At 54.5% G+C, this 21,991-nt stretch overlaps 10 protein-coding genes across 10 annotated transcripts; 5 read left to right on the top strand and 5 right to left on the bottom strand.

The window, feature by feature from the left end:
• Positions 1 to 363: 363 nt before the first annotated feature.
• Positions 364 to 863, top strand: CGGC5_v003412 (uncharacterized protein; the record flags this gene model as incomplete). The annotated part of the gene is made up of 2 exons (XM_032022477.1): positions 364 to 516; positions 573 to 863. 2 exons carry the CDS (start codon positions 364 to 366, stop codon positions 861 to 863), a joined length of 444 nt encoding a protein of 147 aa, XP_031880729.1.
• Positions 864 to 1,762: 899 nt separating this feature from the next.
• Positions 1,763 to 2,971, top strand: CGGC5_v003411 (uncharacterized protein; the record flags this gene model as incomplete). The annotated part of the gene is made up of 5 exons (XM_032022478.1): positions 1,763 to 1,953; positions 2,014 to 2,273; positions 2,326 to 2,508; positions 2,560 to 2,893; positions 2,944 to 2,971. 5 exons carry the CDS (start codon positions 1,763 to 1,765, stop codon positions 2,969 to 2,971), a joined length of 996 nt encoding a protein of 331 aa, XP_031880730.1.
• A 417-nt stretch (positions 2,972 to 3,388) lies between these two features.
• On the bottom strand, positions 3,389 to 5,321 carry cna-1 (Serine/threonine-protein phosphatase 2B catalytic subunit; the record flags this gene model as incomplete). Its single annotated transcript, XM_032022479.1, has 4 exons — positions 3,389 to 3,413; positions 3,466 to 4,379; positions 4,436 to 5,025; positions 5,156 to 5,321. The coding sequence occupies 4 exons, from the start codon at positions 5,319 to 5,321 to the stop codon at positions 3,389 to 3,391; spliced, it is 1,695 nt and encodes a 564-aa protein (XP_031880723.1).
• Positions 5,322 to 6,807: 1,486 nt separating this feature from the next.
• Positions 6,808 to 7,840, bottom strand: lxr3-2 (L-xylulose reductase; the record flags this gene model as incomplete). Its single annotated transcript, XM_032022480.1, has 4 exons — positions 6,808 to 6,922; positions 6,975 to 7,107; positions 7,158 to 7,541; positions 7,597 to 7,840. 4 exons carry the CDS (start codon positions 7,838 to 7,840, stop codon positions 6,808 to 6,810), a joined length of 876 nt encoding a protein of 291 aa, XP_031880724.1.
• Positions 7,841 to 8,782: 942 nt separating this feature from the next.
• cbs-1 (Trimethyllysine dioxygenase) lies at positions 8,783 to 10,785 on the bottom strand (the record flags this gene model as incomplete). Its single annotated transcript, XM_032022481.1, has 10 exons — positions 8,783 to 8,862; positions 8,919 to 8,990; positions 9,066 to 9,687; positions 9,749 to 9,854; positions 9,906 to 9,993; positions 10,056 to 10,116; positions 10,190 to 10,256; positions 10,309 to 10,326; positions 10,432 to 10,617; positions 10,751 to 10,785. 10 exons carry the CDS (start codon positions 10,783 to 10,785, stop codon positions 8,783 to 8,785), a joined length of 1,335 nt encoding a protein of 444 aa, XP_031880725.1.
• Positions 10,786 to 12,512: 1,727 nt separating this feature from the next.
• On the top strand, positions 12,513 to 13,379 carry CGGC5_v003407 (uncharacterized protein; the record flags this gene model as incomplete). Its single annotated transcript, XM_032022482.1, has 1 exon — positions 12,513 to 13,379. The coding sequence occupies one exon, from the start codon at positions 12,513 to 12,515 to the stop codon at positions 13,377 to 13,379; it is 867 nt and encodes a 288-aa protein (XP_031880726.1).
• A 342-nt stretch (positions 13,380 to 13,721) lies between these two features.
• CGGC5_v003406 (uncharacterized protein) lies at positions 13,722 to 15,252 on the top strand (the record flags this gene model as incomplete). The annotated part of the gene is made up of 8 exons (XM_066151122.1): positions 13,722 to 14,119; positions 14,181 to 14,363; positions 14,429 to 14,618; positions 14,742 to 14,795; positions 14,854 to 14,890; positions 14,997 to 15,042; positions 15,126 to 15,183; positions 15,241 to 15,252. The coding sequence occupies 8 exons, from the start codon at positions 13,722 to 13,724 to the stop codon at positions 15,250 to 15,252; spliced, it is 978 nt and encodes a 325-aa protein (XP_066009316.1).
• A 773-nt stretch (positions 15,253 to 16,025) lies between these two features.
• Positions 16,026 to 17,001, top strand: tcpN-2 (N-methyltransferase tcpN; the record flags this gene model as incomplete). The annotated part of the gene is made up of 2 exons (XM_032022484.1): positions 16,026 to 16,654; positions 16,710 to 17,001. The coding sequence occupies 2 exons, from the start codon at positions 16,026 to 16,028 to the stop codon at positions 16,999 to 17,001; spliced, it is 921 nt and encodes a 306-aa protein (XP_031880732.1).
• Positions 17,002 to 17,091: 90 nt separating this feature from the next.
• AMTR1-3 (Transcription activator AMTR1) lies at positions 17,092 to 19,399 on the bottom strand (the record flags this gene model as incomplete). The annotated part of the gene is made up of 9 exons (XM_032022486.1): positions 17,092 to 17,341; positions 17,394 to 17,452; positions 17,514 to 17,599; positions 17,653 to 18,003; positions 18,054 to 18,141; positions 18,189 to 18,917; positions 18,986 to 19,176; positions 19,234 to 19,262; positions 19,317 to 19,399. 9 exons carry the CDS (start codon positions 19,397 to 19,399, stop codon positions 17,092 to 17,094), a joined length of 1,866 nt encoding a protein of 621 aa, XP_031880654.1.
• Positions 19,400 to 19,895: 496 nt separating this feature from the next.
• On the bottom strand, positions 19,896 to 21,931 carry phoD-1 (Alkaline phosphatase D; the record flags this gene model as incomplete). Its single annotated transcript, XM_032022487.1, has 4 exons — positions 19,896 to 20,085; positions 20,133 to 21,709; positions 21,773 to 21,784; positions 21,857 to 21,931. 4 exons carry the CDS (start codon positions 21,929 to 21,931, stop codon positions 19,896 to 19,898), a joined length of 1,854 nt encoding a protein of 617 aa, XP_031880653.1.
• Positions 21,932 to 21,991: the final 60 nt, after the last annotated feature.

The following is a 21,991-nucleotide window of genomic DNA, read 5'->3' as shown; positions in this document are numbered from 1 at the left end:
ATGACCGGAAAAATGACGAAAGCCAGCTACCTCGTCTTTCAGTATACTTGACGCCGATAAGATTCGCGACCAAAAGGTCTGGAAATTTTTGGGAAGAAGGAGTTCTGCCGCTCTGACCGCCTGTCAATGACCCCAAACACGGATTAGCGCGCGTCTGGGGGCGATCAGCACCCCTGTCCCGGCCGCTGTAGTGGGGCCGGCGTCACTGAAGGCGCTGCCCGCTGATGACGGCGCCGGAGCTCCCTAGTACAACACATTCGCCGAATTGAGAAGTCATTTTCTCCTGCAGGCCACAAACTTGAAATCGTCTATAAACTTCATCCTGTCGAGAAGAAAGATTCCACTTCACCCGTCCTCACCAATATGGACCCTCAAGGCATCAGGGAAGAGCCCTTCCCCGCCCGCAGCAAACAGGAAAATGGCACGGTCAATGGTGTCCCAACGGAAGTCTCGTCCATGGCCTTTTCCGACAAGATCATGATAACAATCTCGCAAGAGGGCAAACTATCCCAATGGGTAAAAATGAATTGTCCGCCCACAAAGAAAGCTGGAATGCTAACCTGTCCCCCCAGATCCAAGTACCACTGCAGGCTTCATCGGGCGGCATGGTCGACCTGAGCCTCCCATCAGCAAGCCGTGGCCTACTACCCTCCGTCCATCTCACGCCCAAAACTCTTCTGGGAGGAGGCGGTGACGAGCGCGAGACTCTCGGCCAGCTGTACGCCGCACAAATTGCCAGTCTCATCTCGACGCGCGATCCGGAGGATCGAAGGACACTGGTTCTCGGATTGGGTCTCAACAAGGTCGACACAGAGCGGGAGGCGTTTTTCGACACTGTCGAGCTGGTTCAAAAGGTGTTGTGATTGGTGTGAGGGTTGATGAGACATGACATTGGCCATGAGGTGGATGCCTCTAGATGAAGCCAACGAAAATACATTACATTCCCAGACATCATCTGATCTAAGTCCTTCCCATTTCGTTCTTGAGACTTTGATGTTGAGGAAGATGGCATAAGCCGTCTCATGCCATGAGAGCCCACTGAGGTTGAGGGACCCAATTTCGCTAATTGCGAGGAGCCCGTCTATTTTTCCTGTGGTAGAGCGACTACTTTTCCTATGCCTATACTCTACCTCACCGTCGTCGTCGCAACTATCGTTTTTGATGAGGCAGGGGTAGTTAAGAACACAGGAAATATAGTCGCGCAGACACGGGAAAATTAGGTGGTCTCATTGCGATATCTCGGACCGCCTGTCGTGACTATATTCTTGAGGTCTCCTCCCCCTCGTTTTTGATATGCGCAAAATGGGAATCAAGAACTCCCAAATCATCTGATAACGAATGCACAACAGAGCTCAACCCAAACAGGTGCGGTCGTAACTGCACGTCCACTGCTCATATGGGTGGTGGAAACTCCACCTTCAGAGTAGACCATCGTAGTCGTTCATTCATTGAAAGTCGTTGGGCGCGGCATTGGACCGGAAACCCTTACGCAGCCACCCCGCTCGTAAAGCCGATTCGGGAAATAGTGATGTGGCAGTGAAAAAAGTGCGGGCAGCTTGCATGTCAACGGTCAAGAAGTGCGGAGTTCCGAGGTTGCTGATAAATAAGTGAAGGTGCTCGGGCGATTGACATCATCTGAAATTGATTCTCCGACATCCTAAACAACAACAACAACTGATTATTTTACCCAAGTCTGCCTTGTAGTAATTTGAGAAAGGTGATGAAGCGCATTCAACAGCTCGGCCAACAATTGATCTCCAACATGGCCCCTACGAACGTGACCTTAAACAAGAACGGCATCCCGCCCTTCGAGTCCCTCCCCTTCGGCAAGGACGACCCCAGATACTCCGCCTGGGGTCTCTACGGCCGTGACGACGAACTCGGGACCCTGAACAGACTCACCGATGAGCGCGTCGCGGCAGCAGCCAAGAGCGAAATCAAGACAGGAGCCCGGTAAACCACACAAGCCTCTCACGTACCTGATTCCTCGAGACACTGACAAACACTCCCAAGCGTCTCCTTGAACTGGTCTCTCACAGCCCAGCCCGAACCCTTCTTCGCCCGCCGCTCCTTTCACCTCGAACTCCAGGTCAAAGCCCCTTTCCTCGCCAACGATGACATCTGGACCTTCAACTCGCAATCCTCATCTCAGTGGGACGGCCTCCGCCACTGTGGCTATCAGGAAGAGAAGCGCTTCTACAACGACGTGACCATGGAGCAGGTCCATGCCATTGACGAGAACGGGAAATTGTCGACTGTCAACGGCATTCAAGGTGAGTTGACCCGTGCAATGATATCGAACAGTCGGAGCTGAGTGATATGAAGCCTGGCAAAAGCACGGCATTGTAGGCCGTGGCGTGCTGGTAGACTACCACTCCTGGCGCCTCTCTCAAAACATCACATACGACCCCTTCGCCCACGACTCCATCCCAGCCTCCGAGCTCAAGGCCTGCCTGGAAGCTCAAGGAACGGAGGTCAGATTCGGCGATATCCTCATCGTACGCACAGGTAATCTCTCCTACCCAACGACTCACGCGGGCAGCAGACTCACATGATTAGGCTTCATGGCATCTCACGCCTCAAAGTCCGCCTCAGACCTTCAGGTCTACCGCGCTGCCGAACCCCAAACCTTCAGTGGCGTGGGTCAGTCGGAAGAGGCCCTGCGCTGGATCTGGGAGAACTTCTCCGCCGTCGCGGGAGACCAGCCGGCCTTTGAGTGTTGGCCACGCAAGGACCCGCAGTACTGGATGCACGAGATCCTTCTTGGCGGCTGGGGCATGCCGATCGGTGAGCTGTTTGACCTTGAAGCTTTGGCTGAGAAGTGCAAGCAGGAGAAGAGATGGAGCTTTTTCGTGTCCAGCGAGCCCTGCCATGTGCCGGGAGGTGTTGCCAGGTGAGTCTCCACCATATCCTCAGACTCTTGTTGCTAATATTAATTTGTAGCCCACCGAATGTTCTCGCCATTTTCTAGTGATGGCAGCTCTCGTCAGTGTTCATATCCTTTTCAAGATGGTTGGGGCAAATGGCACGTGTAATAGGAAATCCAATGCATAATGATATTGACTGTCCTAGCCAGCCTACTATATCAAACACGTTGCAGGAGAGGACCTTTTCGATTAAGAATCGTTTGTATGCGGCCCTCCTGAGATTCGCAGCCGCCTTGTCGATTCTATCTCAGGCTTGAAACACCTATGGCCAAACGACGACGGTAGCTGACTGATACCCCGCAAGCTTCATACTTGAAGATGCTCTCGAGATGTATTCGTGTATCAGCATTCCTAGCTGAAGTAAATGATGAAAGGCATTGCCGAGCCCGACGCCCTAATTTTGCTTTGAACTGCCGAGTGCCCTCTATCATAAACAAGTTCTAACCCCCAGGGCTCTCGCTTCATCCCTTATGACTCTTGCGATCACTAAACATTCTGTCAGCATGGAAATTTCTCCTGATTGAGCGAATTGACTCACGTGCTCAGTCTCCTAGACAATTGTTGCAGCTTCTTATCGTTGGCAGCATCTTCGGCAGCCTTCTCGAGCGCCTGCTTCCTATCCTCATCTTGCTGCTTCACAACCTCGTCATGGCTGGGAGGAAGCCTCTCGTTCTGCAAATCAACCTTGCGGGCGTCTTCGAATGTGTTGATGGCGTTCTTGATACCCTCAGCACCAAGCATGAGCGTTCCAGCAGGAAGTCTGCCACCGGAGACGGTCTTAAGCTCCGTAACCCTCTCGGACTCCTCACGCAACACCTGGAACACACGCGAGAGACGGCCGATCGCCAAGATCTTGTTCTTGATTGCGCGGCGCTTGTACTCGATGGACTCGGGATCCTGCGTTCCGGAGAGAGGGGGCGACATGGGACCGGGCGATGTGGACGAAGGAGTAGCGTCCTCCTTGAGCTCCTCCTCTGAACAAGTGCTAAGGATCGCGATAAGCATGTCGGTGATCTTCTCACCGACGAACGGCAGCGACCATGTGAAGACATCCATGAAGTTTGGTAGCCAGTACGGGTGGGGCGTGCAGTTGAATTGCCGGATGTTCATGACATTGTTTTCGTACTTCAGAACAGCAGCCTTATTGTTGTAAACATCGAGGTAGTTGGGCGCCGAAAAGATGGTCATGACACTGGGGAAGCCCGTGGTACGCGTCTTCCGATACATTCGATAGCCTGCATCTTGCGCCTCGTGGGCTCGAATGACGGACAGCAAGTTGTTCTTCTCGAGGAAATTGCATGCGGCCGGGTACGAGAAGAAGTAGGAGCAACCGCGGACATGGTTATGCAGGAAGTAGTCGCTGGTCTTTTCTTGTCCAAAGTCCTCAAGAGGGTCGGCCCACAAGATATCGCACATGAGACCCTGAGTGGGCGGCTCACGGAATCGATCGATCTGAACCGTCTTGTTAGTGCGTGTTTGATGGCAGGTCTGGAACAAGATCAACTAACGCTACGCAGGTCATCCAGAGTGTGCAACTCAGGACTCAGGCCACCGTGGATACACAAGAATTGCTTGTTCATGACAGCCGCAAGGGGCAGGCAGCAGAAGGACTCCATGCAGGCCTCGTAAATAGACTCAGAGTACTTGTGCTTGCACTCCAGCTTGAAGGTGAAGTAGTCCGTCAAGTGGCGACACTCGTGGTTACCACGGAGCAGCCACAGGGTCTTGGGATAGTGGATCTTCAAGCACCAGAGGTACAGGACACACTCGATACTGAAGTAACCTCTGTCGACGTAGTCACCGAGGAAGAGGTATCGCGTCTCGGCAGGGTCGCCACCGACCTCGAATAGCTTCATCAGATCGTAGTACTGGCCGTGAACGTCACCGCAAACAGTGATGGGCGCATCCATCTCGAGCAGGTTGGGCTCGGCGCGGAGCAGCTCGGTGGCGGTTCTGAGGATCCATAGGGCCTGCTCCTCGGTCAAGCGACCCTCGCGATAGAAGTGCTGCTTCAGGAAGTTGATGTTGGGCTTCGTGTGGGTTTCGTCCTCGAAGAACTGCTCGTCGGAGGGGGTGAACATGGCAGGAGCTTGGACATCTAGGAGAGGAATCGGGGGTTAGCGCGGGATTGATCGTCGGGCGGGGCTTGATTGCAATAGAGCGAGGGGCATCGTGACGCAGTCTGAGGCGGGGGAGGAGTGATGTCGTCGACAGCAGCAGCGGCGTACCTTTGCAAACTCGCTCCATGGTGTTGACTTGGGTGCCATCTTCCATGGTGTGGATAGTGAAGTCGATCTCGGGGAGGGGCTTCTTCTCGCGAATGGCGCGAATGGCATTGTCGACCTGCTGGTTGCGACGGTCGTCGGGACCAGGCGCGCTGCCTTCGGGGTCCATGATTGCTGGCTGGTGGGTTGAGGCGAGGTAAGGGGGAGAGAAGTCAAGTGCTGGTCGAGGGAATCGGTCGGGTATCGATGATGCAGAGCAAGTGAGCGGTGAAGGACGGTAAGGATAGCACCAGCTCCTGATCAAGTCGCGATGGGCCTACAAAGAGGCGAGCTGGGTGGCGACAAGACGTTGGGCACGAGACGGGCGAGACCAGGCTTCGAAGCAATGCGAGGCGTGGTGAGGCGAGGGGTAAAAATTGAGGTGAGGAAAGATAGGGCTGAGAAGGGGGAGATGGGTGAAGGGGATGGGACAAGATGGGATACGCAGTGCTGCACTCGGCAAGGACCAGTCCAGTGTCCAGCGTTCGGCAGGTTTGCAGTGAGGTGTGCAGCAGCAGGTCGCCAATTTGGTGCTCCAGTTTCGCAGTCCTTGGTACCTTTGGTGAGCTGCGGGAGGTAAAGTCAGCCACTGATACCATTTAGAATGGCGAATCCACCGGTTCTCTAGGGGTGCAGTTGCTAAGGTAAGCTGCTGCCCGCGCGCGGGAGGGGAGCTGGAACGCACACCTCAGATGAAATGGCAGGTGGCAGGCCGACCGAAGACGTGTCCGCGGACGGCGGGGTGGGCAGGGCAGGTAGAAGGGACTTGGGGTCCCACTTTCTTCACGCGTGTATGCAAGTACCGGGAACACCACCTTACTCTTGCTGCTACGAAGGAATACCCGAGCCTCGATTCAGACGCTCACTGTGCAGTGTCCTTCCTCCTGCTGGTCCCCTCTTCCTGTTTCCTCTGGTCGAGTGTCGTCTGAGAGGCAGCCGCATGCTGGTGCAGCCTGTCAAAGGCGTCCAGTTGCCTCTTCCACCCCCACATGGCCACAAGAGCAGCGCCAAGCACCTTAGGTACGAGGAAGTACCAGGTACGTATCCTTGAGAGAGGTCCCTCGACCTTCCCCTCCCCCTCATCACTGGCGCTACTCGACCTTACCTTACTTTTTCCACTTGGCTCCAGCCTCCAATCCTGCTCCCGTCGTATCTTTCTTTGGTGTGCTGTAATAATCAGGAGCACCAGAAATCCCATGCTTCGGATTGGGTGGTTTCCCTTTCGCTTCAATTGTCTTTGCAACTTCCTCCCACCATTAACGCAACCAGGGAACACGGCATATATCACGCGACACGATCGATCTCGCATCTACGCCAATTGGCATCAATTCTTAATCTCATTTAAAGCCTCTAGTTTCTAACTTCTGTTCCGGCTCTCCAACCGTCTAATACATGGGTATTCTAGGCTTTATTCTCCACCCACTGCACAGACTCGGATTCAGTCGCCGTTGTTCAACGGGCCATGACCGACTTGCAAGATTGGTCGCGATCTGAACCTCAAGTTCTTTCGGCTTTATGCATATCGCTCAATTGCCCGACGCGGTCGCTGTTCTCCTCCGACTTCGTGCAGCTTGTGAGCCACTTTCGCAGCCAAAAACTTATCATCGACATCTGCTTCATGGCAAGCAGTAGCCTCCGTCGACGGTGATGTCGCAGCCAGTTGTGTACGAGGCAGCGTCCGAAGCAAGGTACAAATAGGCGCCCTTAAGCTCCCTGGGCTCTCCTTCACGTCTGCCAATTGTCAGTCACGTCACAAGCACTCTTTCGTGTGCCATCAACTTACCCCATAGGTGTCTTATTTCTCCACTGCTTCTTTGACTCTTCCGGGACGAAGTCGGTGATCTCGGTCTTGATGTAACCAGGAGAGACTGTGTTGACACGGGCAAAGTCGACCCATTCAACAGCCAAACTCTTGCCTTTCCAACTCATTAATTTCGCACCACCCAAGACTCACAGGAATACTCACAAAGGTGGATCACGGCCGCCTTGGAGGCGTTGTACACCGCCTGCGCCTGTGGCACGTTCACAATGTGGGCACTCATGCTGGCAGTCGCAATGAAGCTGCCATACGTGAAGCCCTCGAGAGGTTTGCCGTCGAGCGTCGTGCCCTCCTTCTTCTGTCGGCGGAAATGAGTGCCGGCAACCTGGGCGCAGTAAGTTGTGCCATTGACGTTGACGGCCATGACCTTATCGCCCTTATCCATGGGCCCGTCAATCAAAGGGCCCTCCTCCCAGGCAATGCCTGAGTTGGCGACGAAAATATCCAAACGGCCGTTGAACTCAGAGACGATCTGCTGGACGGACTCTTGAATCGATTCGTGGGATGTGACGTTCACCTGGTACGCTCTGCCTGTAGGAGAGGTCAGCAACTCAGCTCCAGCCATGCCGCCAACCGCAACACAAACATTTGACGCCGTACTCCTTCTCGATCTCGGCTGCTCGTTCCAATGCTTTCTTGTTGCTGTTGTACCAAATGGCAACGTTTGCGCCAGCCTCGGCATAGGCGTGGGCAATGTTCAGACCAATGCCAGCGCCCGCGCCGGAGACGATGGCCGTCTTGCCCTTGAGTGAGAACAACGGCAGCACACGGTTGCCGGCCGGCGGCTCTGTGGCGTTGTTCTTGAACGCGCCGTCTTTCATGTCGGCCATATTTACAATTGTCGTGGAGAAGGGCTGAAATCTTGCGAATCTGCTGGCCGTTGTTGCACGAGGGACACAGAGGACTCGAGGCCGTGAGACGGCGGCGCGGAGGACGGAACCGAACATTTTATTGAGGAGCGGCAAGAAGAATATGCCGCAAGAGGGCCTTGAGTTCTTTCTGTCTGACTTGGTTTGACAGGGTTCTAGGGAGAAGCTTCACCGCAATCTGAGGGTCTTTGAGGATTCCACGAGAGGGTCACGAAGTACGAAGATTGCGAGGGGAGGAGCAAGCTAGTACTAATACCAGTATGGTCGGCGCGCCGCGGCAATGAGCGCCCCTGGTTCATGCGATTTGGGCCGACGGAACAATCTTGAGCGAGGTGACGCGGTGGAGCTTCGAGAAGGGGTAGCTGTGCCGCCGCACCGCCAGGATGAACGGATGGAGGGGTAGCAAAGGCGGTTTCCAGGTCGTGTCATTGGCATCATGGCCGCCGTCATTGACCCTGAAGACGGCACGGCACTAATTAGGGCGACGGCTGCTTCTGCATGTCGCATGTGTCTTCAACAACCTCGGGCGCCGCCGGGGGGTGGTGTGGGGGTGCATTGGTGCCATGGGGGCCCGGGGTTCGGGGGTATTCGGGTCACATTGCTCCAGATTTGGCGGTTTCCAACATGCTAAAGTTGATTCTACCGCGGGCAGATGCTGGGACGGAGGGGCCTGAATCGCGGGGCCATCGGGGCTAAAACGATCCCCGCTTCAACTCGACTGGCGCGCTTCTAAGTTCTGTTTTTCAAGGTCCAGCCCGCCTGGCCCGCCATCTTCGTGAAGGGCTCATATCAATGCCTCTGAACTATGTTTGTGCGTCTCTCATGCTAAATGCTTTCGCCTTTATATGCACTCTTTCCCTGATGCAACTGTCACTCGCCATGCAATGCTCAGTATGCGTTTGCTTATCCGACAACCCTGTCCAAGATTTGTTGGCGAGGGAAGTTTGTGTTTCTCCAGCGTGAAATGAAATCGTCTCGGCAGACTGGCGCAAGTCAGAGGAACAATTTTCATTCTGATCACTCGAAGTGTAAAACTTACTGTAACCACCACAGATGCGTCTTCTTCCTTCAAAGGCACTCCGTCCATGCATCACGCGCCAGTTGTCAAAGACTAAAGGAAACACACAAAAGTCAGCAAAGCACGGTCACAGCTAGAGCCTTTTCCACCTGCGGGGACCACACTTACTCAACACTCTGCCCGGCGTGAGCTGCGTCCAAAACTCCATGTCGGGCCGCTTGAGAATCTCGTTCCACTTGCGGGCTGCCGCGTACCACTCTTCCGGGGCGATATCCTTCGTAAAGGGCACGACGCCGCGGTCGTCGTTGTTCCACCGCACACGGTGCACCTTCCCCGTGAGGGGATGGAGCTCGAGCACGGGGTACAGTCTGTCGGGCGAGATGGTGATGCCCTCGTTGCCGCTGGCGTGCCAGGGCAGGCGCAACATGGTGAGGATGTTGAAGGCTTCCTTGTCCTCCTGCTTGAGGACGTTTGCGGCGTGGAAGCCGTCCACGAGGAGCGACTTGCCGCCTAGTTCGCCGTCGGCGGAGGGCTCGCTGCCTGGCGGGGCCTCGTGGGAGAGCATGTGGAAGGCTTGCAGGCCGGCGGGGTCGGTGAAGTAGGTGGTGTCGGTGTGCGCCGGCAGGGCAATGTTGGTGTAGGCCGTGTCGGCCATGGCCATGTCGGGGATGAAGTCGTAGAAGCCGCCGTAGTGCGTCTCGCGGATGAAGGCGATTCTCTCCAGGACTTCCTTCGTGGCGCTGGGCGTGTCGAAAGGGACGCCGTCGACGAAGGCGAAGCCACGCTCACGCTATCGTGGTTGTTCCACTTCAGCTACTGGCTTCCTACACAAAGTCAAAGGAATGGCTTACAATCGTGTTTGTCAACTTGGCGACACCGGAGTCTTTCTCTGGGAAAAGCTCGTTGTATTGGATTGTGGGAGGGTCTTGGTGATTTTGTTGGATCCCGTATTTAAACCTGGACCGTCAGCAGGACGATTCTTCTCTTGAAGGCGAGGACGACGCTTACTTGATGTTCTCCAGTGGACGGCTGTTACGGTATAGGTAATGGTTCAGAAAATCCCAGGTGTAAAAGCTCTCGTGGTTATCTTGGTTCCCTGCCCCCCTTGGCGTCTCAGCGTCATCTTGGTGAGTTCACTGGAGAATGATGGAGACGTACACTTGATTTTCAGTCCCTTATTGTCATGCTCGATTTTCAAAGGTTGAATGTCCTCATTGATCTGCCATCTCAAGGTTCAGTTGGGATGATTTTAAGTTGAGTGAGTGAGAGAGAGAGAGAGATAAGTGACGTACAGCGAAGGTATCGAAGTTTCTCTGCATGGTGTCCTGGTTCACGCATTGGCTGCATCGGCAGTTGTCCCTTTATACTTCATCAACGGGCCGCAACTCTGACGGGCCGAGAACCAACATACCTCAACCAAAAGTGCGGGCTGCATCGGAAAAGTCACGCAGTCAGCGGTGAATCTCAGACTGGTGCATTGCTGCTTCATCGAGCTGTCGGCGCTGGGGGCGGGACGGCGAGAAAGCCAACTTACAGTGTCGTCCGGCGTGCTCGGCTGTTGCGCCCAACTTCGAACTCGATGCCGGGCTTGGTGGTCTTGACCCCGACAATCTTGTTCTCGTAACTAACACGCCGCGCAGCGGTGGTTGCGGAAAGCTGTCTTGAGGCGGCGTTCACACGGAGGCGCGGTGCGGCGCTCAACGCAGGACACGCGAGACTACTACGAACAAGCTTCAATGTGAGACCACTTTCGACTTTCACGTGTCATTCGCAACGCCAATTGAAGAGAGAAATGCAGAATAGAGAATGGCATTTGTTTTTTCGCCGTTGCTGGCGATTGGGAAATCCCATACCTTCCGGCTCGTAAGCCGATTTGTCTGAACGACATTGTTATCGTGGGGGGTCGGTGGAAGGGTTGCTGCCAGGTAGAACTCTGATCGCGCCGAAGTGGATGTGATTATGGGCAGAGTTGGAGCAAGTTCGGAGGCGGCGGGGGATGAGGTAGGGGCCGGGATATTGAAAGTCGACGTTTGTATTTGTTTGAGAAATGCGACGGATCTGAGTCGGCATCGGGTGGAGGGAGGGATGTCTACTTTACTTAGGTAGTCTTTTCCTGGGGGAGGCTCATGTGTGTTTGGAGGGGCATCCTCCACCTCAGGCACATGATGCCCCCACTTATCCGTCGAGATATGGCATAGGCAGAGTGAAGAGAGCTGAAATGCTTCGGTTTTGCACTGACATCGGCTGATTGCTAGGCGGGAGGTTTTCGGGGCATGGCGGGGAAGGTTGCCCCCCAGCGGAGGTGTTCTCTGCCCAGAGAGTTGAGGTGCGCTAAATTCGAGAGTTGTCCTAGGCGTACGCATGTGCTGTGGGTCCTACATCTTCTTGGCTGCCCGCTTCATTGTAGTGTTCCTTTGGCCCATAGTACAACCTACGAAACTGGAAACCACACGAATCGTCTTACAACGTGGACTTGCTTTGTCTGTTTCTTTCATCAAGCATCTTCAACATGGGCCCTGTCCACCACCAAGTTCCAACTTTACAGCGGCCCACTTGGCAAGCGCCCCGAGCTCTTTTCCCCTACAGCTCGCCACGTCGTCAACCGGAGAGGAGAGTGCGCCTCGCTCCGCCCGCATCGTGTCTGATCGTCTCCAGACCGCTTCCGAGACCAATTGGGGCCTGAAAAACCGTTCAAGCGGGATTCATGTTACTCCCCCATCGCGTGGCAGAAATAGCCGCCGTGTCCGACTCCTTGGGACTGTTGGAACTCCTTCGGCGACGACAGCCACCCGAATTTTGGGGACGTGGCAGAGAGGGGATGGGATCTCCCAAACCCCCCCTGCCGCCCTCAAGCGCCGGAATCTCTAACCCGGCATCTCCCAAGACCAGGATCTCTTAGAGCAAACAGGCCAAAAACGAGAAGGAGTGCAAGGCACTCTGCTCTCCTTCGCATCTTCGTCCACTCACATGACTCAAGCGGTTCCGGCACTCTGGTTCAGATGCCTGCCCACCGTTTTTTAGTCTCGTCTCCTGCACGTTGAGAGTTGCTGCTTGTTGGTGCTCGTTGTTTGCATCGCGCGTAGGGGGCTCTTCTCATTGGCCGTGCTGGCGACGAGAGGGCAGAGACGACGCAGAGAACATCAAACCCAACATCGCGGCAGAGTCTGCGTTGCGGTTGGCTGGATTTGTCCATCTGGTACCAACAGCTCTCTTTTTGGTGTTCTCATTTGCAAGGAACAAGATGTTCATACATACACCATCATGTCCCTTCTCTGGACATGATTCCGCCGAGTGGCGGTTTCTCTTCGAGCTGTGCTGTCGAAGGTCTACATTGGACCTTTGTTTTTGAGTCTTTTTGATTCTATTTCATCTCCAAATTACTACATAATGTTTTCACCCCTACTTTGGCGCAAAGTCTATGTCTTTGCATGGCTAGTCTGCCATAATCACTTTACCTCTGGCCTTGAGTTAACACCCTTATCCCAACCCCACGATACCCTCTCTCTTACACAGAGAGCCTCATCACGGCCCAACGCCAGCTGCCCCGTCGATGGGCATGTTGCCTGCGGTAATGGAACCCCCGACTACTTCTGTTGTTCCAGCGATACGACATGCATGGTCTTAGCGTCCAGCACCACTGCCCTTTGCTGTCCCAAAGGCGCATCGTGCAACGCAATCACCACCATAACCTGCGACATCACCAAGCAAGACGTGGTTGAAAATCCGGGCAGCGTGATACACACCACGAAACTCGGCGAATCTTTACCGAAGTGTGGGAAGCAGTGTTGTCCGTTTGGCTACAAATGCCGTGGCGGATCTGCCTGCGTGTTGGATGAGGATGAAGAGACCAGAAGCACCATCAGCACGAACACCATTGTGACGAGAACAAAGAGCAATCTGGTCTCCACGACATCCGGTTCCAGTCTTGCAAAGACCTCCGCAGCAGAGGCAACTGAGACAGCAACCACCGTTGCCGAGAGGCTTCCGGCGTCGAGAACCCTGTCCGTCACCGGAGTCCAGCAGATTCCTACACCGTCTACGACAGCTCCGCCAGAGACAGAAACCCCAGCGGCCGCTAATTCGGAAAAGACCACATCGGGGGGTGTGATAGCGGGCACCACTGTTGCAGCAGTCGCCTCGGTGGCAGGTTTGACTTGCCTGCTCTGGCTCAAACGGCGTTCCATCTCCGAAAAGGTCGGCTCCGCCAAGTTCCCCCGCCCATGGCAGCAACTCGGCCAGAACAACTCAGACCAGGACGTCGCACTGCCGCGATACAACTCTCCACCGCCGGCGTACGCCGTACAGCAGCGTCCGCCTACGAAGCAGTACACGTTCAAGCACTACAGCCCAGAGTCAATAGGCGCTGACCAGCCGGTTGAGCTGCCTGCTACGCCGGTTTCTTTCAGCATGTGGAACCCTCGCAGTCCTCGCAGTCCCGGGCGGCCACGGTCTCACTTCGAACCGTACCGGCGTCCTGAGTAATGCCAGCAGAGGGGATGTGTGAGACGGGGGTTCACTTCTTTTGTATATACATACGCGGTTTTACACTTACTTTCATGAGCGACGAGACACTCTGTACAATACCACGGGAGGGGGCAACTTTGAGATAGATTCAAGAAAAGTCTTTTGCCTACTAGAAGATATCCGCTGTTCCTGTTCCTTCGCTTGTTCTGTGCTTAAGAGTTCCATGATGGCAGATATCCATTCTATATCTTCCAAAGCCCGGCAGATCATCCAGATAACAGCTCGACATCCCAACCTTACGGTCTCTCTATCCTCTCGAAAACCCCCTCGCATCACCCAAGTCCACCTCCACCCGCCAAGATGGCATACGAAGACCCAGACAAGTTCATCTCCGACAGCACCCTCTTCTTCCTCCCCGGCGCCATGATCCTCTGGCTCCTCATTTTCATGATCGTCACCCTCAGCTACAGCGTCAACAGCCCGCCCAAGATCATGCCCCGCGCGGTGAACCTCGGGCTCGTGGGCGTCGCGAGCGTCTTCATGGGCCTCTGGCTGCTGGGCCTCATGGTCTGCTACTGCCGCGGCACGTTCCTGAAGGGCCGGTCGGGGCGGGACGTGGCACCGAAGCCGCCCGGCTGGGGCGAGGATATGGAGAAGAGGATGTGTCAGTTGGAGAAGCAGACGAAGCCGCCGACGCCGCTGCCGGGACAGGCGCAGCGGAATCATCAGGAAGAACAGATTAGACAGCGGGATGAGCGGTTATTGCGCCAGTCGCAGTCTTTTCAAGAGCAACCAGTGCAGCAACCCATTCATCCTCAGAGTTTCCAACCGCTCTATTCTCAGGGAATTCCAACACAACCACAACCTCTTGGCCAACACCAGCCCCTTCCACAACAACAACAACCTTATTCATATCCAGTACAACCAGAACCTATGCGTCAATACAAGGCCTTCCAACCACAAGCTCAGCAGCAGAACCAACAACAAGCCCATCAAGACGGTGTACGACGCCATCAATCAAGACCCATGCCTGACGGACCGAGGGATATGCCCCCGTCCCAACACAGATCTCGCAACCGCCAACCGTCTCCCGGCCGTTCAAACCGATACCCACCTCTCACGAGCGGTTACAACTCTAGTGTCCAGAACACCCCGATTACGATGTACCATCCTCCTCGCTCATCAAGCCAGCCTCCGAGGGTCCGGTCGACCGTGCAGGAAGTCTCAGAGAGCCCTGGCTCGCCGCCGAGAGGAAGAGTGAGTCGCCGACAGGGTTCTGACAATTTGAGACGGAGTCGCAGTTCGCCTCCTCCCGGAGAGGCCTTGCAGAGCGGAAGGCATTGGGAACCTGCTCAAGACCATCACAGACCATTTGCACAGAATGATGCTTCATTGCTAGCATCCCCTGACTCGGCAACTAGAATGGCCTTGACGGTGAGTTGTTTTCATTTGGCTTGAGTTTCAGGGGAGTCCGTAACTGACTGCAATGCAGGTCAAACCGCTTAACATCAATAAGCAACCTAGTCAGCGTAAGGCGCATGTTGGGTCTTCTCGATCCAATAGCAGAACGAGAAGACAAGATGAATTCAATGCGCCAGATACTATGGTTTCTATGTTGCCTGACGCTTTGTACAGGGGAGATGGATATCCGCCAGTGTCTGCTCCGTCGTCGCCACCGCAGGTTTGTCAGGCAGCTCCGAGCCGGCAAAATATGCCTGCTCCAGATGATGTGCCAATGGTACGTGATATTCCTCAAACATCCAGCACTGCCCAGAAGGCAGAGCTTTCGAGGAACTTTTCTCAAATGAGCTTTATCAAAAACGTAGGTGACAAGAACTGGATGGGTAGAATTTCCTGGATAACTAACCGTGATGAGTAGGCAAATTGTTGAGCTACAATGTTCTATTACAATGAGGTTGTTTCTTTAGTCGATGGATGTTCTTCAATAAGTAAACCTCAGAATTGGCCGTGCATTTACGACGTTCCTAGTGTTATTGACTTGAGGATATTTCGAATGTGAGCAAACCCTTCGTGTAACTACCAGAGCCCGCCGCAATGCAACGTCATCTTGTCTAATCATAGCTCATTCTCATCCAAAGAAACGCAGTCGGTTCCTGGGCCGAGGGAGCTTCTGCATACGAACTCCTCGAACATTTCATCGTTACACAAGCCCACAGCTCAGACCTCAAGCTTCTTCCCCTACATGAACTCAATTCCACAACTCCTGTTCGTTTGACGTTGTGCTTAGAATGAGGGGCAACGTCAAAGTCACACGCAGTTTTCGTCCGATGTAAGAAAGGGGGCTGAGCTGCGCGGAGGCCCGGGTCCTTGGAAGCTCGAGCGCCCCAGGGAGTGCCTGGTCTCGTGCGCATGAGCTATCCAACCATGACATCTCTTGGCCATGGAACTACCGCGAACCTACATGCTATACCACAGAATGGATGGAGGGGGAATAGTAGGTTCGGTCGCGTCGGCAGGAGGGGGGTTTCGTCATCAGCAACCACCCCGTCTGTGAGCTCTTATAGATCCGACTATCGTCTCAAAGCAACGCTGTCTTCTTCATGTCACCCCATGTGTCATTCAGAGTGATCTAAAGCTACCAGACCACTTCACACGATACACCAAAGCAGAGCGAGCGCACCTCCGCGATCGAAGCGCCAAAAGATGGCTGAAGAAGCGCCGCCCTCCTGGACAGACACGATCTACAACCTCAACCGCGGCGACCTCGACGCCGAGCTCGAGCGCCTCGCCTTCAACCACTTCAACCTCTGGACCCCCCTCACCGGCGACCTCCTCCCATCCCAAATCCTCAAGCACATCCTCTCAAAAGAGCGCCCCCGCGTCGCCGACGTCGCGACAGGAAGCGGCGTCTGGCTGGCGTCCCTAACGGAGATCCTTCCCCCGCGCGCGGAGCTGATCGGCTTCGACATCGACCCGTTCAAGTTTCCCCCGCGCCCGCCGACGCCGCCGATCCCCCCGCCGCCGGTGTCGCCGCCGCTCCGGCCGCAACAGCCGAGCCTGGATTTCCGCGTCCACGACGTGCTGGAGCGCTTCCCCGAGGACGCGCGGGGAACTTTCGACCTCGTGCATGTGCGGCTGCTGGCGCTGGGGCTGAAGACGGACGACTGGGACGTTGCGGTGGGGAACCTGGTCGAGCTGGTCCGGCCCGGGGGCTGGGTGTTGTGGGAGGACACGGCGGACCTGTTCATCCGGGCGTATCCGCCGAGCAAGGCGTATGACGAGTGGTGGTGGGCGATCATGAGGCATGGCGCGCGGATCGGGAGGGATCCTTTGTAAGTTGTGTCCCCTCCTGCGGTTGAGGAGCTTTCTCGCTGACAAAACCGACAGTATGCCCTCTGGCCTCTCCCAAAAGTTCGAAAACGCCGGACTGCAGAACTGCGAGCAGAAGATCTGGAGCTCGTGGGCTGCGGACAAGGGTTTGCAGGAGAACGCGACAGCTGCCATTCAGAAGCTTGTCAGGCCGTCGCTGGCGGCGGTGATACAGGACGGCGGCGCCGAGACGATCAAGAATTCGGGAGATATCAGTCGGATCGAGAGGGACATCAGGAGAGACGTGGACGAGAGGGGTGTTCAGGTTGGGCTGGATTACTTTTGGATTTGGGGACAACGGCCATATTGATGCCACCTGTGTTTCGGATCTCCTCTCCTATGTATGTACTGATGGCACACACGCTGTTGTTAGGAGTGATTGGCTTTGAATCGAATCTCATCATGCGAACCCCCAGAGCCTTCGCAACTCTGCAGATCTGTCGGATGTCTTCCAACCTGTTTCCTTCTCGATCCTGGCCAGTTGCTTTAGCAATGCCAGTTTCTCCAGAGCGTACTCCTCGCCATCTCCAAAACAGTCGTCGTAAGTGTCAGCTGGCTGTGTTTCTAGCAGACGTCCTCCCCAGCGGGAGGTGTTGGCAAGTACCCGGCCCGCGATGAAAAGGGGCTGCAAGTGGTTCACCCAGTTGGCGCTATTTCATGAGACTTCAGTCTTGGTCACCGAGTATCCGCATGTCAACTTACTGGGATTCATTTGAGATTGATAAACCGCCCAATTCCCTAGCATGCCATATCGGATCAGACTAAAGGGGGTCAGTCCATAACGCCCAACGGATTACAACACGGGGAGGGGGCTGAACTAACCAACTCCTTTTCTGTCGAACTTGAACTGACAAGACCAGTCTCGAGTAAGAGAATTGAGCCTGCATGGAAGAATGTGTTTCCACATACTCATCAATGTCAGCTTCAAGCATCAAATCCGCAATGATGAGCCGAAACTTACTTGCGGCCGACGTAGTGAATACTACAGTGGGAAATGGGTTCCCACTCCCGCGAGGCTCTTCCCTCAAGAGCGGGCATGCATGTCTCGGTCGAAACTTCCACCAAATACTCAAATCTTTCCACAGATCCTCAGTCATGGTCACTCTATGAGCCGCCGAGATCCTGGGCGAGGGTGGGTTGTGAGCAATCAGGTTGATGATCTTGGCAAATATCAATATGGCTAGGTTGCAATAATCGTCAATGTCGCCGCTCGCAGCGGCAGCTGCGGATACCGCCGGAATAGAATCGTTCTCAACCCAACATGTGGTAGAAAGCAGAGTCGTCTGCCCAATGATAAAGGCTGCCCAGATATCTTTCCAACTGTGAGCATTGTGGCTTGTTGGAGGCCAAAGAGCTGCGTACCGATCCTGGCAAAAGCCCAAAAACATGATTTGATGATTCCTCTGCTGCATCCTTTCCAATTACGGCTTTTGAGTAGTCCAGCGCACCCCTGCACGAGCATTAGCGGATATCAGATGGTTCTCGAGAACCACATACGTTCAGGTGGCGCCTCCATTCTGAGACACTGGAAGCCATCATCTCGTATACACACAGAAGTGTACATGTCGCCAGGATGGAGGTGTCAGCTTCCGACGGATCTTGATAGATCAAAAGTCGGATGGTGTATTGATACAACTCCAAGGCAGTCTGTCTCTGCCTGCCTCTCAATGTGTCGACCTGGCGTGAAGAAAGGGCCAGAGCGGCAGCCACGAACGCCCTAGACTCCATCATGGAGTGAATACTTTTGACAGTAAAGTGCTTTTCGGAGTCGGTAGTTTCACACCACGTGCCGGTTTCACGAAGGTAGGCTGTCATGAGGTGAGCTTGCTCGGTCTTGGATACGGGTAAGTCGAGATCTGGAAGTGGTGCTGCATCTGAGAATATTGCTTGGCCTAGAGAAAAGGGTGCCGTGTACGATACGACCGTTTCGGTATGCAACGCTGGGGCTTGGTGTGCGCCAGTGTCTGCCGTGATGAGGGGCAGAATCTGTTGTTGCGCGCGCGCGTTTAGGCCAGGGGCCTCTTCTGCCGCTTTCCATGAGCCCTGAACCAAGTTCTGATCATCTGGAGTTGAAGATTCTACAAAATGTACTGTGTGTAACTCGGTATCAGTTTGCGATTCGGCTTCGTGGTTAACAACAGGGTCGTCGACGTCAGAGATTGGTGAAGATGGTGCCACGTAATCACCCTCGAAGAACTCTACGATGTCGTTCGTGTCATCGACGAACTATTGATAAAGTATGTGAATAGGTGTAAAGCACTGATGAAAGGGTGCTAGCAAAAGACGAGACGTACTTGATGTGGCTCGTCCGCATCTGCTTGTTCTGTGTTATCGGCCCGCCTCTGCTGTTCAACGTCAAGCAGACTGGCTTCATCTTCAGCAGAAAGGGTAAGCGCTCGCGACGGGTGAAAGGAGACTTTGACGCCCCATGCGCATCCGTCTCCTCGGAACTCGCAATTTCGACATCTGGGACGGGCTCCATCGCCTTCTTCGGCAGTCAGCCACTTGATCCAACATCTGCCAAGGATCAAATCCCACTCACACTTCCGCTTTCTACTCCGGCATGGAAGACTGAATCTGGTTCAATTGCGAATTCTCATAGGGCCAATAGCGTGTCTTACATACCATCCCGAACGCGTTCTCGTCCTCAGGGGCCGTTTGTAAGTTCCACCGTAAGGAGTTGACACCCCCGCGGCGTCGTCTGCCATCGCAAACCCTCGGTAAATTGCTGTCAGACAGGCATAAGAAATTCGATGAGAGGAAGACAAGTCGTCATGAGACTGGATTTCCGCCATGCAAACGGCTTGTACCTGCCGGGTTTGACAGCGGGAGTGAGTGGGAAGTTAAAGCGCAAGCGCAAGCGCTCGCATTTGTCATCACGCTGGGGCCGCATCACTCCTAAACTTGGAGGGGCAACTGTAACCATCGCTTACACCTTCCTCTACTCTCTCCCACTGGCATCTTTTGCGTCGTTCGGCGGGATGTACTGAGATGTGTTATCGTCTCTATGGCAGTTCGGCGTGTAAGTGGGCAGAGCGCTTGCGCTTTCACCTCCATCAACGGCATTTCAATTCCACCCACGGCGCTTGATTCTCATTAAGGTCGAGTCTGGTTCTCAATCGACTTGCCTTTGAAACCATTCTGAATTTCATTCTCTATCTATGCTCGATCAACTGCCAACCAAAACTTGAGTATTCTAGGCGTCTAATTGCCCTTCAGCTTACTCCAAAAGGAAGACGACGTGTCGCCACCGACAACAGGAGGTGCCAAGATCATCGTGTTCCAAGTCTCCTCGCCATCGACGAACAAGCTGTACTTCAAGCTGCTTTGCGCGCCCTCGGCCAAGTTCTCGATAGTAAGAGAGCCGAACTTGGAGTTGCCAGAGTGAACGTACCTAGGGGTAATTAGTCAAAGTAATGAGCGAAATATATTGACACTTACTTCAGAGCTACGTCCTCATCGTCGTACTGTCTGTAAGTCGGCAATGGCGAAGCGAATTGATTGAGAGGACTGCAGGAGAACTCGTAGGCGGCAGCCGTCTCAGGCCACCTTCCGCCCGCTGGTGGAGGGAACTTGGTGGCTGCGAATTCGTGCCGGTCACCGGACACAACCACGACACCGACGCCCCGTGCTCCAGCATCCCACATTGCCTCCAGTACCTTGCGTCTCTCGACAAGGAAACCACCCCAGGTATCCCGAGTGTTGACTGGCCAATTCTTGGTGAGAGGAATCGAAGAGGCGACAATCTTCCACTTGACGCCCTTAGGCTCAGGACGGTTTAGCCAGTCAATGAAGTCCTCCAGCTGCTGGACGCCCAACATGGTCTTTTCCGGATGATCGAAAGGCAAGGAGTTGGTGGATCGGTAAGAGCGGGTATCGAGCAAGAAGAAAGAAGCCGGGCCTTGCACGAAGTCAAAATACGTTGCACCCTCTCTGCGCAGGTTAGTAGTGCCCGCAACGCGAGCAGGAGGGGGATTGGCGAGCTCCTGGTAGTGGTGCCAAGGCTCAATGGCGGCCCGGTAGACACCAGTGGTGTTCAGGTCCCAATCGTTGCCAATTTCGTGGTCATCGAGGACGTGAATCCAGCTGAGATTCTGTCCAACTGGAGCCCAATCGGGGGAAGCGTACACGTGGCGGTACTTCTGACGGTAGTCTTCCTCATGCTTTCCCTGTCGCTTGGGAACGTCGATGTAAATGAAGTCACCAAGGAACAGCATGAACTGGGCCTGCAGCTTTGGCAAGATGTTGGCGAGGTGGCGCATTCCTGGGATGGCCAAAGGATGCTCGAGAGGGTTGTATGGGAAACGAGGAAGGATGCACGAAGTCGAGAGGAAAGTGAACTTGTTGTCGGCAAAAGCTGACATCTGACCGGGCTTGGGAGGAGCGACGAACTCTCCGCTGTGGTTGTTTGAAGTCCTCCACTCGTAGATTCTCTGTTGCGAATGCTTCAAGGGGACGGTCAGAGTAGCTGTGAAGTCAGTGGTGTTGTCGGTGTACCTCAAGCCGCCGCCAATCTGCCACAGGGGGTTGTCGAAAGGAGGCTGAGGGTCCTTGATGTGAATCTCGATGGTAACCGGCATCTTGGCTTGGTCAGGCTCGCGCAAGACGAACTTGGCTTCCGAGGGGGAAACATAGCCCAGGCGCACGAATGAGAGGTCCTCGACCGGGTGATACTGCCGAACGCGAAACAAGAAGTCGGTGGTCATGGCAATCAAAACAGCGTTGATGAGAAACGTCAAGATTGACAAGATAGGGCTGCTCGGGCTGGGTGAGCCGGCCAGAAGAGTAACCCAAGGTCGTGACCTTTCCTTCACGACGATGGTCTCCTCAATTCGGATCTCTTCAGCGACGACTTGTTCATCTTGGCCGTCTTCGTTCTCGTCTTGCACCAAAGCCTCCTTCACCGAGACATCGACATCGTCTTCCACGACGTCATACTTGGGCTCTGAGAAATAGCCCGAAATGAATGAAGGCACATACACAACAAACAATGTGTAAATGCTCAGAGGAACAGCCGCCTAAATAATGATCAGCATACTCTGCCAAGCCAGGGGAGCTTGCCGATAATAAGTGGAACTTACTGGTCCTGGAAACTGCAGGTGCATCCAATGGTCAGCAATCGATTTCAAAAGCAATTTTATAATGAAGGCATTTGGAAAACTCACCCATCGAAGAAAGACGTACGACACGGCTCTCAGAGCGACCGAGGAATAGAAGGCAATTTGCGCTTGAGTCCCCATGGTGTCCGAAAGATCCGTTCGGTGGGCAGATGTGAATTGGTAGATGCTGGTCGGTTCATG

This window comes from Colletotrichum fructicola (genome assembly GCF_000319635.2).
Source record: "Colletotrichum fructicola Nara gc5 chromosome Unknown KSG_Nara_v1_contig02, whole genome shotgun sequence".
Taxonomy (NCBI): domain Eukaryota; kingdom Fungi; phylum Ascomycota; class Sordariomycetes; order Glomerellales; family Glomerellaceae; genus Colletotrichum; species Colletotrichum fructicola.
The sequence above is the reverse complement of the archived record's forward strand: the minus strand, read 5'-3'. Positions and strand labels throughout refer to the sequence as shown.